At 40.1% G+C, this 13,117-nt stretch overlaps 1 protein-coding gene across 6 annotated transcripts in view; it reads right to left on the bottom strand.

Annotated features, from left to right (window-relative positions):
• The window catches only part of ARID1B (AT-rich interaction domain 1B), a 323,798-nt gene that overhangs the window by 95,599 nt on the left and 215,082 nt on the right, over nt 1-13,117 (bottom strand). For all 6 annotated transcript variants that reach the window (XM_030268062.4, XM_030268067.4, XM_030268064.4 and 3 more), the window contains one exon: nt 2,436-2,679. In XM_030268062.4, the coding sequence (XP_030123922.3) occupies nt 2,436-2,679 (244 nt within the window). The remainder of the gene's footprint in view (nt 1-2,435; nt 2,680-13,117) is intronic.

Below are 13,117 nucleotides of genomic sequence, written 5' to 3'. Positions count from 1 at the left end.
TTTGGGAAAAGGATGCTTCTCTTCCAGCAAACCCTGGGAAAGCAACACCTTTATTTTAATGGTCTTCCCACCAAGAACCCCCTGCAACATTTTGGCTTTCCCTAGCCATAGCTATCAGCAACACAACAGCTGCTCATTTTACAATGACTTGCTGGAGAGAGAATGATTGAAAGAGCCAATCTATGTCACATTGAGAAACTGTGGCACAACATTGCAGGAGGTAATAGGAGAGGAATGAGGTCAGAACAAACAAGGGTAGGGTGAGAACGGAGAAGAAAATAGCAGAGAACAAAATTACTAAAGTCAAGGTGCTGTACTACACAATTTATGTTTAAAAATGTCTACAACCTGACTGCTGCAACAGCCACAGAAACGCAAACAAGCTCTGTGTTACTTTTTCTTAGGGTCTCATGAATGCAGCTGATGATAAAAGCTACCTAAGTCCTTGTAATGAAGAACAATGGTGTGAACACACTTAGGTGAAAGCACAGTCTAATTCATACGGCTTGAAAGCCCCAGCACCCAGCAGCATCCCTCTGTCACAGGGCTTTAAATAGCAGCCTTGCTCCTGCTTTTTGTAGCTCGAGAAACAGCAGCAGCAGCAGTGATGCTACTGCAGCTGCCTGGCTGTCCTACGGAGAGCACTGCCTTAGCTCACGCCTGGGAGTTCACCTTTAGCAAGAGCTGCAGAGACCAGAAGCTTGTCTATGACAGGGAAACAGTGCAGGGTGATTTTGATTTAGCACCATTCATAGAAATCGTTCCTGAGAAAGAATTGCTTTTGTGTTACTGCAGCAGACCAGAAAACCACCGTGCAAAATGGTGGCACAGTTTTTATGTAGAGACAATGCTTTTGAGCATTTGGGGCTCATCTGAAACTCTGAAGTGACTCTGACCCTGACCTCTGAGTCCATATCCCTTCTATTTTTACCCCATAGGGATCAGGTGGTTTCATAAAAGTTATTACTCTCCCCCTACACACTTATGCTCGTCCTTACATATCATGGCTACAGTAAACCTATTTTCAGCATCACAACATTTTTTCCCTATTCAGCAATCAGGCTGCTAAAATGCCAACCCTTTTATTCACCTGAATCTGACTGTGGCAAAATGTTACCTTTTCAGCCAGGTGGACTATCTGGCTTCACTCAGCAACAGAGATGGATTTCTTACACCAAATACTGGGAAACACCTTGGAAATACAAAGCTATCACACTGCATACAATGCAAATACTCTGTCCCCACTATTCCTGCTCCACCTGAGCATGTGTTGCCAGTCAGAGTGGCTGGAGAAGGAAGAAATAACTGCAGGGCATGCACGCAGCATCAGGGCTCAACATGCTCAGGTCACATTTAGTACTAAACATTCCTGTGTGCACTAAGCTTACTTCCCTCTGCTTATCTAGTTTAACCTCTGTAGACAAACAGGCAGGAACATTTTACACAGATACCTTTGTATCAAATACCAAAACACACTCTACTCTCTGAACTTTAACCAGCATTTGGTTTACAACAACACTCAAATCACCTAACAAAAAGGCACTTCTGCTTTTGTTTCTTTTAACTGAGGTCCGTGTTTATTATTTCGTGGTTTTGTCAGCAACTGATGTTATCCCTAGGGTAATGTCAGCACTCTCTTACTCCTAGAAATTCCCCTAGTATTCAAAATGTCAGAAGATAATAAAAAAACATAAGCATCAGAAAGAGAATAAACTCACCTGAAATACTAAATACAAATTGCTGCCTGACCCTCTGGAATAAGTAACATGCCAGATGGGTGGGGATAAGGTAAGAACTGAAATTAATGTATGCCATTTTTTTCTTCTGAGTATCTTAACAGATTTCCACAAATTTCTGAATATACATGACGGTGTGTCATACTCTGAACTGCACAAGAGAGTGAGTGGCAAGCCTGCCACTGGTATTCCAAATACTACTGGTGGGGCTGAATCCCTGGTAACTTGTTAATCTTTGCAAATATTCAGAAAAATCTTATACAGTATTCTATATTCATGTCCAAAATTACATTGCCACAATACTGCCTCATCCTGCAGGTCTGTAATCACCATTCAAGCTCAAGAGCCAAACTCAACAAAAATACAGTTAGAACAAAAAAGATCTGTAAATAATTGAGAGGAGCATGTGAAAAATGACACACAAACCAAATACAAAAACTACAATTAAGTATTCACATTGGTTGATGATAGAGACATTTATCAAACACCTATGTGGAGTCAAGTTCAGAACTTTGAGCATTCTGAAGGCTTGGCAGCTGACGTTCAGATTAAATTTACTCTAAACATGCATTTTTTTCAGAAAAGCCCTGAAAATGCAGAATTCTCAGAAAATAAATTAGTTCAGAATATGGGAGTATTTATTTATGTATTTAATAAACCTACCAATAGGTTTAATTTTATTTGTTAGAACAAACTTACCTGGAATACTCGCTGGAGAAATGGGACCAGATCTTGACTGGTTGCTTCCAACAGGTGAGCCTACAGGGGAAGGTGATGGGCCCCCAGGGATGCCAGAGAGATGTGGAGAAGCATGAGGGGAAAACGGAGACTGTGCGGGGTTGCTCTGCTCCCCTTGGCTGCTCGTAGAGCCTGACGCGCTAACAGCTGAGCTGAGGGTTGCTTCAGTTCCAGTCGGCAAGTCGTCAATGGATCCAGATAAATCCTGACGAAAAAGGAAAAATGAACATAAGTGCTTGCATGAATACTCAGGCCACAGGACTCAAGAGCTGGCATGGCAATAGATCCATTTGTTTACTTACTGCAGCAGATAACTGAGAGGTTGTCTTTAACATTAAACACATAGTTAAATGATGGCAGAAAACAAGGACGGTATGCACAATTCTCTGCTTAATATCTAATTCTTTTGAGAAAAAGGGCAAGCAAGGGCAACAAATGAATTGGAACCAAATTCATTCAGCATTGAATTTAACCTTTTCCATCTGGATTGAGCTTTCAAAATTAATCCCACAAATTCTGCCTGTGCATACCAAAACTAATGAAAAGGATACATCAGTTTCACTTTCGCACAGTATTTAATTTTGGGGTTTGCTACCATTACAATCGCAACTTATACATTCCACTCTAAAGCAGTACAATGAGAGAATAAGAGTGTAAAATATGTAGCCCTATAACACTCCCTTGCAACTCCTTCGCCTTGCAACAAGGAGATGAGAAGACGCCCTGCCCTCAGCAGCAGCACTGGATCTGCTGGCCACCAAGGAACTGCTGCTTCTCCACTCCCACCAAATACCAATGTACAGCTCAGAGTTTCTCTTCAATTTCATCTGAATACACTGCTAAACAGTGACTCCATTTCAGCTCATAACTGCTGCCTTTTCAATGAGAAATTTCCTCTGTAGGTCACAGCACATTTGAATTCTAACTATGAACTGCTGGACATATTCCCTCAAGCTGTAACACAGGAGTTATACTGGTCTTTGAATCTGTGGGAGTAATTAGGGGTTTTAAATAATTTTAAGATCAGATATGAAAAACCAAGAATGCTGTGACAAAGCAAGCACATGCTCCCCAACTGTCAGAAAAAATGTTGGTAGATATTGGCAGGTCACGAGAAGCATGTTACTATGTTACTATTTCTATTAGCAAATTAAAGCTCAAAAAAGTGGCACGGATCTACCTCCCATATAGATCAGGTCATCAAATGACCCCGAGACTTGAAATAACTGGGATGACAGGGCGCATTACTTTGACTGATCCTGACATCATTTGTTTGGCTCATGCAAGCGGCTGCAGCACAGACAGCAGGACCCCTTGTCTGAATAGCACCAAAAAAACTGGGTTCTGCCTGAGCAAGGAGCTCAGGAAGTGAAACCTTAGCGCTGCCTAATTTTCATAACGAAAAATGAAGATTTTTAGACGTCACAGACGGAACTCACATGGTGTACTTAGACCCTGCCTTCCAAGGCACAGAAGAGGAGGATTAACAGTTTAAGCACTGCTACCATTTACTAGAAGCCACGTAGAATGCTACATGTTATTCCTTCTTGTGAGTAAGGGCAGTGAATACAAACCACCTGACTTAGCTCTCTGCAGGGCATCTTGCTTATTTCCAAGGAGTTCCCACAAATACTTCAAGAACAACTCTCACGACAGTTAAATTCTGCTTTTTCTGACAAGCATGAAATTATACCCGAATGCCATTAGGCACACGAAAAGCAAAAATTAAGGCTAAAACTTCAGTCTACATGTAGATGCTGCATTCACTCAAGAGTAGGCTTCCAAATCCGTACAAATGGAAATTTAATTATGAAGTGAGCAATAAACTATTTTCATTGGGATTTTTTGGAACTATCAACTGTAAAAAATGTAAACAAGAAATAACAGTGCTTGGTACTGCATAGATCAACAGTAGGTATTTTTCACAGTAGAATGTATTTGGCAAACAGGTAAGCAATTATTGCTTTTCCATACATAATATGGTATTCTTCTAAATGGAATCAAATCACTGCTGTCGTCATGTGTAACAAATGCTGCAGGAAGTGCTGATAAAACAAATGCTGTTGAAAAGCATAGAATAAACCTCTGAAAACTGATGTTGCAGAATAGAGCCTATTCTAAAGGAATATAAATTCTGTCTAAAAAACAGGTAAGCACACAAATGACAGAAGATATAGAAATCACAGAGGTTTACATTTGGAATAATAAAGATTTTTAAAGGGTGTGTGGAGTAAAGCTTTCACTTGTGTTGGCAAACCAAAGTACTTGAAAAAAACAAATTTGCCAGGATAATGGAAAAGCCATGAAGAAATTAGCACTGTCTTTGATGAAATTATCTTCTGTTCACAGGCTAAGGCAAAACCTGAGGATGGGACTGAAGTTCACTTTTCCCATCAGGTCACAGTGATTTCTCCAGCCTTCCACAAGAGCAGAACAACTAGTGAGTCTCAGGCATCTTCTCGAGTGCCTGCTTTCAAGGAATTTCTTCAACCACCTGATGAAACTCCTTCACCAAGGTGGAAAAAGGAGAGAAAAGCTTGCATGGTACCAGCCTATTTAAATTGTCAAGCCATGCCACCACCCTCAAGCAGTGCAGGCTGAGGGAACAGCCTGGCAGGCACAGCATACCCGCAGGGCCTTGCACTCCCCAGGTGGGATTTTCTCCTAGGAACGGGGAACTTCAAAACAATGTATCTGCTCAGGATGCAATAATAGTGTTCATTCATCAGACACATGAAGAAAACCAAGAAAGAGGTTGATCTCAGGATGGCACAAAGGATTGTTACCTATCTGTAAGTCTGGGCTGTGCAACACAATTTCCTACATTGTCTTCAAGTGGGCTAAAATAAGAAATATTAGCTGTTCTGTACAGGGTGGTTTGGGTTTTTTAATTTGTTTTGGGGGGATGTGAGTTGTGTTTTTTGATTTTGTTGTTTTTCTTTTCTTTAACATACACTTTGAGGCCTTACCTAGTTTTCTAATGTGGAAAGCCTGAGCCGACAAGCAACTGGGAAACTTGCAGCAAACAGAGGCTTTAGAAATACCTCTCAACTAAAAAAGCTAATTGGGAAATTAAAGAGAAGGAGAAGAAAGACTTCATGTGAAGCACTTTATGTGGACAGAAAGAGCAGAAGTCAACTTTCTTTTATTTCATTTTAACAGAACAGTAGTGAAGTTGTGCAAATTCCACATGACAAACATTTATATGCAAAACAGTATACACATACACATAATATATGTCAATTACATGGATACACTTGCTTTTACTTAGCGTATCTACATGTAAAGCTATTAGGAAGCCTGCTAATAGGAGAAATTCACAGAGGTTTAAGCATACAGCCTAGTTAACAAAGAAGCTCTGTAACTAATACTCCTCTAGAGGACAATTTAGGCAGCAGGGCACCAAGTCTATTCTTCTTTTATAAGTAGTATCAGATCTATGATGCCTGTAAAGAACAGAGAGACCTTACTTACTGCATCTCATTCAAACCAAGGCACCTTCAGGCTACAGTGCTTCCATTTATCTTGTTGGAAAGTTGGCAGGTTAGGTAATTGCTGGGATTCTTTTAAGGGCCTGAAGTCCCCCTACCCTAAGGCATGCCTTAAATTTTGCCTCTTTTCAGGGTTTTTTTCAGGAAAGCACTCATTTCTTCCATTAAAACCTAGCAAGTTTAGAATTACCAGTAGTCTTGTGTTTCTTACAGATCTGTTTCTTGTAGAGCAATCTTATTATTCCTATCTGTGATATTGTTATGACTATATTTTCAAATTTCACATAAAATCTTAGAAAAAATGAAGGACAAAGTATTTCCTCCCTCCCATCACAAATCTGTATTACAATTCTGCATTCTCTATGTTAGTTTTATACCTGTATTATTCCAGACATCCTAACTAGTTTTCAAAGTTCATTTCTATAAAACACCATGATTACAAACTGAAATGTCCCCATGCAGGATTTATCTCTTTAAGTAAAGTGTTTTATCTTCCACTATCTTCAGTTCTAGCCTCAACTTCCACCTAAACACGACCTTTTTTCTTGTCCATCTGGCAAGAACAAGAGCTGAAATGAACAGGATCACATTGTGCTTGGGATTATAACATTGTGCCTTCCTGGTGGCATGATCTTATCAGATTGACAGGAGAGACACTTGAAACAGCAGACCATTTTACTACTGCAATGTGGGCAGCAAGGGGTGGAAGGAAGCAAACTGCTTATCTAGAGCCAGAAAACCCAAAGCTACAAAGAGACCACAGGAAGAAAACCCTACAAATATCCATATATAACATAATAACATTTACTTGCTCAAGGAGCACACCTAGATCCAATAAACAGCAAAATGGAGACTACAGTAGCTCAGCAATACCACCACAGTTTTACACACCAGGTGTGACAGGACTACAGCATTCACTGTGGAGCAAAAATTTACACTGCTAATACTTTGTGCAGTTGCAAGCTTTGCACAGCTATGTCTCAGCAGACACCAACCAAGATTTTAAGGAAATTCCTTGCTAAATACTTACAGCTGGAAAAGGATGAGTACCTTCTCTGAAATCAGCAGCGGGAGAAAATGTAGGGCACCTTGCTAGTGGAGTTCCTACACCACTAAATCACAGCCTAAGTTCTCTAAGAAGTTACTGCAGCTGGGGCTCACTTGTGGGGATTATGCAGAGCACATACAACCTACGGTTTATTTAAATTTTCCAACTCTTGCCTACCAGTTCCTTTATGCTCAGGGAGTAGAAGAAAAGCAGAGATATTAAAATAGAAGACATAGGTATTAAAATTAAAGACATACAAAACCTTTCTGTCTCCAAGTAGTTGAACCCCCCAGCCTACCCTACCATCCATTGTGCTAGGACAAATCCCAGCACTGCAAGCAGGGAACTGCATCAACTGATAGGCTGCAGGATCAAAGCCTGCTCATTCCATTCAGGCCTTCCTGCACTATATCCTTAGGATGGTGCTGCTCAAAAGACAGGATCCTGCATGAAATATCCATCTCTTTAACATGAATCACCACTTTAGAAGCAAAATTATATATACAAGCAAACATATTTCACATGTAAGTATGTAAATATATATTCAAACAGACATACACTCTGCTATTGTTTTGGAGCCATGGGGGATTATGAACAATATGCTCTGTAATTGAGATTAACTTTGAACAAATGATTTGGCTGACAAACACACATATGTGCACAAAAGGAAAATCCACAATAGCTCTGTTTAAATTTCAAGATATTTGTAAGACCTCTTTTCATCACAAAGCAGCCGATAATAGCATGTTTCAAGAAGTCTTCCAAAGGCCCTGCTGGTCACATTGTGGAGGCAGCGAGCGAGCTAACAGCCTCCCAGCGCCTACGCAACCGGAAAAACGCATGGGCGCAGCAACGATTGGGACCACATGGAAAATTCTTTTATTTTCAAATGCTGCTACTCCCAACATGGATATCTTCCTTCCATGCCAGCTGCATAATGACCCTCATCTAAGCACAAAAAATGTACCTAATGCACATCCTTAAGAAATTGTTTAACAGGAGACAGCAGGGCTGCCATTACATTTCTGCCAAAATCCCTTTTACATGCCTTACTGAAATTAATTCTGTGGGAAAACAAGGTTAATTCTCTGAATCTTGTTAAATCAAGGTCTGGAGCAGGAAAAGCAGAGAAGATCACTTCTCGTACAAACACCTCCCCAAGGAAAACTCTTGATTTCTATTGACAGGGCTTGTTTCACTTGTGAGGCAAACACAAATTTTGACAACAGCTAGGCAAAGGTACTTCTTATGATACTCGTGTTATCTATAAATCTTATTTAATTCCACTTACTATATGTTTCAGCATTTTAAACCAGATTTTTAACTTTAACCTCCATGTCATAAACTATTAATGTTTATTATTATCCATTTTAAGGGAAGGGGATTTTAAGTATATGATAAAAAACACTAGCTCTTGAACTAAACTTAGTGATAAAGCACCACTTGCTGGGGAAACATATTCTTTTCATTCGGTGGACCTCACATGCTTCCCAAAATAACTTGGGTTACTGAATTGTGTTGCAAGAACACTGATCAGTATCAAGTACTTTCTCTGAGAAGTTTTACAGGCAAGTCCCTGAAGATGCAAAAATATTTTTCCCAAAAGCCTTATATTCACTTTAGCAGCCAAGAAGATGTGCAATCAAAAGTGCAGTGACACTGCCCTGCCTGTTGTCCTTTCAATCTATGAGATCCTGGAATTAGATCAGTCTTCAAGAAGTTATCTACAAAAAGCTGACTTGGAAAACCAGATTCAAATCACAGCTTACTACCTAATTGCTAAGCAAAAGACTGTTCACTCAAAGAAAGAGTAATTTTTTACTGCAAAGGATCTTTGTTGTAAGACAACCTCACCTAAAACAAAAGTTTTTGACCTAGGGATACAGGAATCCAAGAACAGAATATGACTTGCCCGTATCTGTCACACATGGGATGAGAAGAAGTTGCTAGGATGGATACAATCACATTTCTATATCTGAAATGATCCACACTGGGATCTTGTATTTGCTTGTCCAGACAACAGCTTTACACCAAAACCAACTTATGGCATCTAGGAATTCAAAACTGATGAGACAGCAGATGAAGGCCCCACCAGCCATGCTTCTCCCTGCCTGTGCCAAGTGCCACTCACAGCGGGATCTGCAGCTCCCTGGCAGTTACCAGGAAAGGGCTCCTGAGTCCTACAGCTCTATCAAGTAACCTAACAGCAAAAATTCACTGATTTATAAACACTGACTCCTGTGCATGAAATGATTAATACTAATGACCCATGTGCCATCAAAGCAAATTGACAAAGTCTAGCAAGGACTGTTAAGCATAGGACACACAGCCTGTCTGACAAGGATATTTTTTAATAAATAAAAAGTAAATCTCCAGAACAGAAAAACAGTAACAGAGCATCTCTCAAGATATGATCTTCCCTGTTTATCTCTGAAGCAGAAAGCTTAGCACGTAGAATTTCTGAAAATAAAATTTAAAAACAAAAAGCCCCAAACCCTTAGGAGTCATTTGTTTCTTCAGTACTGTAGCAAAGAAAAATTCCCAGCTAACAACTCTTGTAGCTACAGCATCAGTCATTTATCATCAATAAACCATCAACCTTTAAAACAACCAAATCAATGAAAACCACAACAAATGGCCCCTATGAAGAAGAAAGAAAAGTTGTATTTTCGTAACAGCAATCCAATATAATTCTAAACTACTTCCCATGCATAGTACCAAATTTAGCCACTCCCAAACATGAAATTCCTTCTGTCAAACCTAATGGGTTTTTTGTATAAAGAACAGTAAGGTGAGACATAACAACTTCCCTTGTTGCCTCCACAGGGATAAGACAGACTAAACTGGCAGGATAAAAGAGAGAGGAAGCTGAATTAAGCAAACCATGTACTGATCCAAAGTCTTTCAAGCTCTCTGGAATTTGCTCTTTTGGGATCACTATCATTCTCCCTCTATACAGGAAGTCTAGTGATGCCATCCTGATGTTTAACCTGAATGGACACTGTGTGACCGCCCTGCTCACCAGCCCAGACTGCTCTCCTGGCTGTGCTTCTGGCCATGCTGAATTCAGCATCAAGCCACAGGGAAAACACCATGTAGCTGCTAGTCCTCCTCCCATTACCTACTTACTCAACTTCACAGCTGCTGTAGAAATAAATCAGACTAAGTAAAAAAGGAGTACCAAATCACAGGAAAAACAAACATAGATTTGAGCAAAGGCATATGAGAAAGAACTAGGCATTATTAATAGAACATACGGGATGGTAGATCTGAAAGAGACCAAACATTTCAGCAAGAGCAGCAGCAATATACATTAAAAAGTACTGCTTTATTCCATTTACTCTGGCCATCATGCTTTGGAAACTTGCAGCACATGCAGTCAGACATAGACCATCTGTCCTTGAGACTATATATTCAAAAACCTGATATTGTGAAGGTGTGGCTCAAGCAGAAAGGAACAAACAAAAAACTTCAGAATACCATAACATGTAATGTGGTAAAATTCACACCATGCCTCACCTGGACACACCCACGAGACTGCAGTGCAGAAATTCTCAATAGGTCTGTGCAGGGCACCTCACGTAGGAAAAACACTTTGAACATGACCACACAAACTCATGTGGCTGCATGTACCTGTTTACTACTATAGACATACCCTGAGTCACAACACACCTATTTTGCAACTGTTAATTAACATCTTTCTACATCTTTCTGATGTGCTTCTCAGACTATCCCATCCCACATGGCATCCAGAAGGCATTAACAGTGCTTGCAACTTTAGACCTACAATACTATCTGATTTGGAGGCTGCAGCTGAGAGAATGAAGCGTTGGTCCAACAAGCAACTGCCCACTGATCACTGAAAGCATACTATTATTATATTATTGTCATGCCACAGTAAATTAGGCAAGTTGAGAACAAGTGAGCTGCTCTGACAGCCCAAGGACACCTATGCATGGAGCACAAGAAAGGGCTTAAACAACCGGATTGAACCAATACACCTGTATGCCCAAGGTTCAAAAACTTGATCTACAGCACTTGGCTTTTTTCTTTTTTTTTCATATTATTACCCTTTGTAGAGTTATGGTTTGATAAAAAAGTCTGTCCCAGCAGGTTACCGTGGGAATAAGGATCTACAAAACATAGTTTTTCATTAGCTTAGGGCTTGTGCGTGCATCATACTGCGTCTCTTTCTTCTCTCTCCCACAACACCCTGTAACCAAATACCACAATTCAATGAGATGGTAAATAAGCCCCAGACACATCTTAAACTTCAAAAACACAGGTGCTCTGTTAACTTTCCATCTCTTCCTCTTGAATCAGAAGCAGAAAGGAGGAGAAAACTGTATACATCAAAAAGACTGATAAATGTTATAAAGACTACCTTTTTAAGGAACTGAATAAAATTACTTCCCTCAGAGAACAATATTAATTAATTAATTAAGTCTTATTTAAAATACTGGATATGTAACATTATACTGGGGTAACAGGCAGAAATTAGTGTTACAAGGTTTACCTCAGTAAATTTAGCTTAATTTGCCACTTCAGGTTCATTGTCTCATCCTCATGCAAGAACCTCTCATCCTTGTTCCTTTTTCTCTTCATTTTCACCGAACCCAATGCAACTCAGTGGAGTGTAGTTTGACCATCAGTAGAGCACAAACTCATGGGGCTGTGATCACTCTGCTTCTGCTTTGCTCCTGACCCCCAGCCACACACTCAAACTGCTTACTTCTTTCTGAGGTCTGTGGGCCACAGCAGTAAAACCAAACAATTACTCTTCAAGAGCTGTCCACTCAACCCCTCCCACATTCACATTCTCTGGTAACCCGAGAAAAGGTTGGAAAATTAAATCCAAGACAGTAGAAGAGCAGTAAATAAACTTTCAGATTGTTTCTCACACATGCCTGCTAGAACAAGGTTCTCACAACACCCCAAGTTCTGGAATTTACATTTCTTTGCAGTAATTCAGTGTTTGCTGGGAATGCTAAATAATTAAGCAGCCGGGGAATGTGGTATTTTGAGATGATACAGCTTTAACAAACTTATGTAGAACTCCAGTCTCAGAAACCTCTATATAAATTTCAAAAGGTTTCTGAAATTCTAGAGAAGTGTCTTGACTTCAGTTTTCTTTTTGAAATAATGCCTTGATTAGCCAAGTAGGAAGCATAATTTGTAGCACTTCAACTAGGCATGAAGAAAGAATTCTGAAAGACCAATACCCTTCCCCATCTACTGCTAAGCACCATTTTGGCATGGGAAGAGGTTTCTCAAGGTTGATAATGCCATGGTTGTCTTGATCGCTGAGTGAACTAAACTAACCATTATCCAACATGTTCATAATTTCAGGTGCACTCCTGAAATCCAGTAAATGAAGAGACAAATGGACACACCACTACAGAAGTGTTAAACACTGTGTACTACCAAAAAACCCCAACAAATCAACTACTGCTGTTCTTTAATTAATATATCATACAAAGGAAAAACATCCATGGGGAATTTTGAGGGTTTCGTGTGCCGGAGCATGCTTCAGTTTTGCAGCTTTTTCTTATAAAAGAGAGGATGTTGGTATTGCACAGAACTACCTATTCATTGCTATGCTAATAAAAGTAGTCTGAAAAAATTCCAAGAAAGCACGGATAGGATGTGCAGTGTACAGCAATCGTAGTTCTCAAAAATCTGACTGCTACAATGGATGATCACTTGGTGGGGCCTTACTGGGCTGGGCAGGGCGTCTCCACCTGCCTTTCTGCATGATGACGCTTTACCCAAACCTTCACCTGAGATGCCAATTGTCCTTCTCCTACACCTGCCAGGCTACGTCCCTGCTGCAGCTTCTTCCAGCAACCACCACTGTAGTGCCACAGCCCACAGTGCACTTGGGAGCCACTTGTATAAAATATCTGTAAGTACAATAAAAGGTAACTCCTTTCCGCATTGATCTGTATTATTGCTGGACTGGATTTTTTTAAGTATCATAAATGGTGTGAAAAAACATGTCAGTTAAAATGACAGTGGTGGAAAAAGAAAGAAAGATGCAGCTGGAAGCATCTTTGCAATAGGGTTTCCCAGGATCTTGTAAGGCAGTGATCCTTTGCTCTCCT

The sequence above is a fragment of the Taeniopygia guttata genome, chromosome 3 (genome assembly GCF_048771995.1).
Source record: "Taeniopygia guttata chromosome 3, bTaeGut7.mat, whole genome shotgun sequence".
NCBI classification, from domain to species: domain Eukaryota; kingdom Metazoa; phylum Chordata; class Aves; order Passeriformes; family Estrildidae; genus Taeniopygia; species Taeniopygia guttata.
Note: the sequence above shows the minus strand (reverse complement) of the source record. Positions and strands in the feature narration are given on the sequence as shown.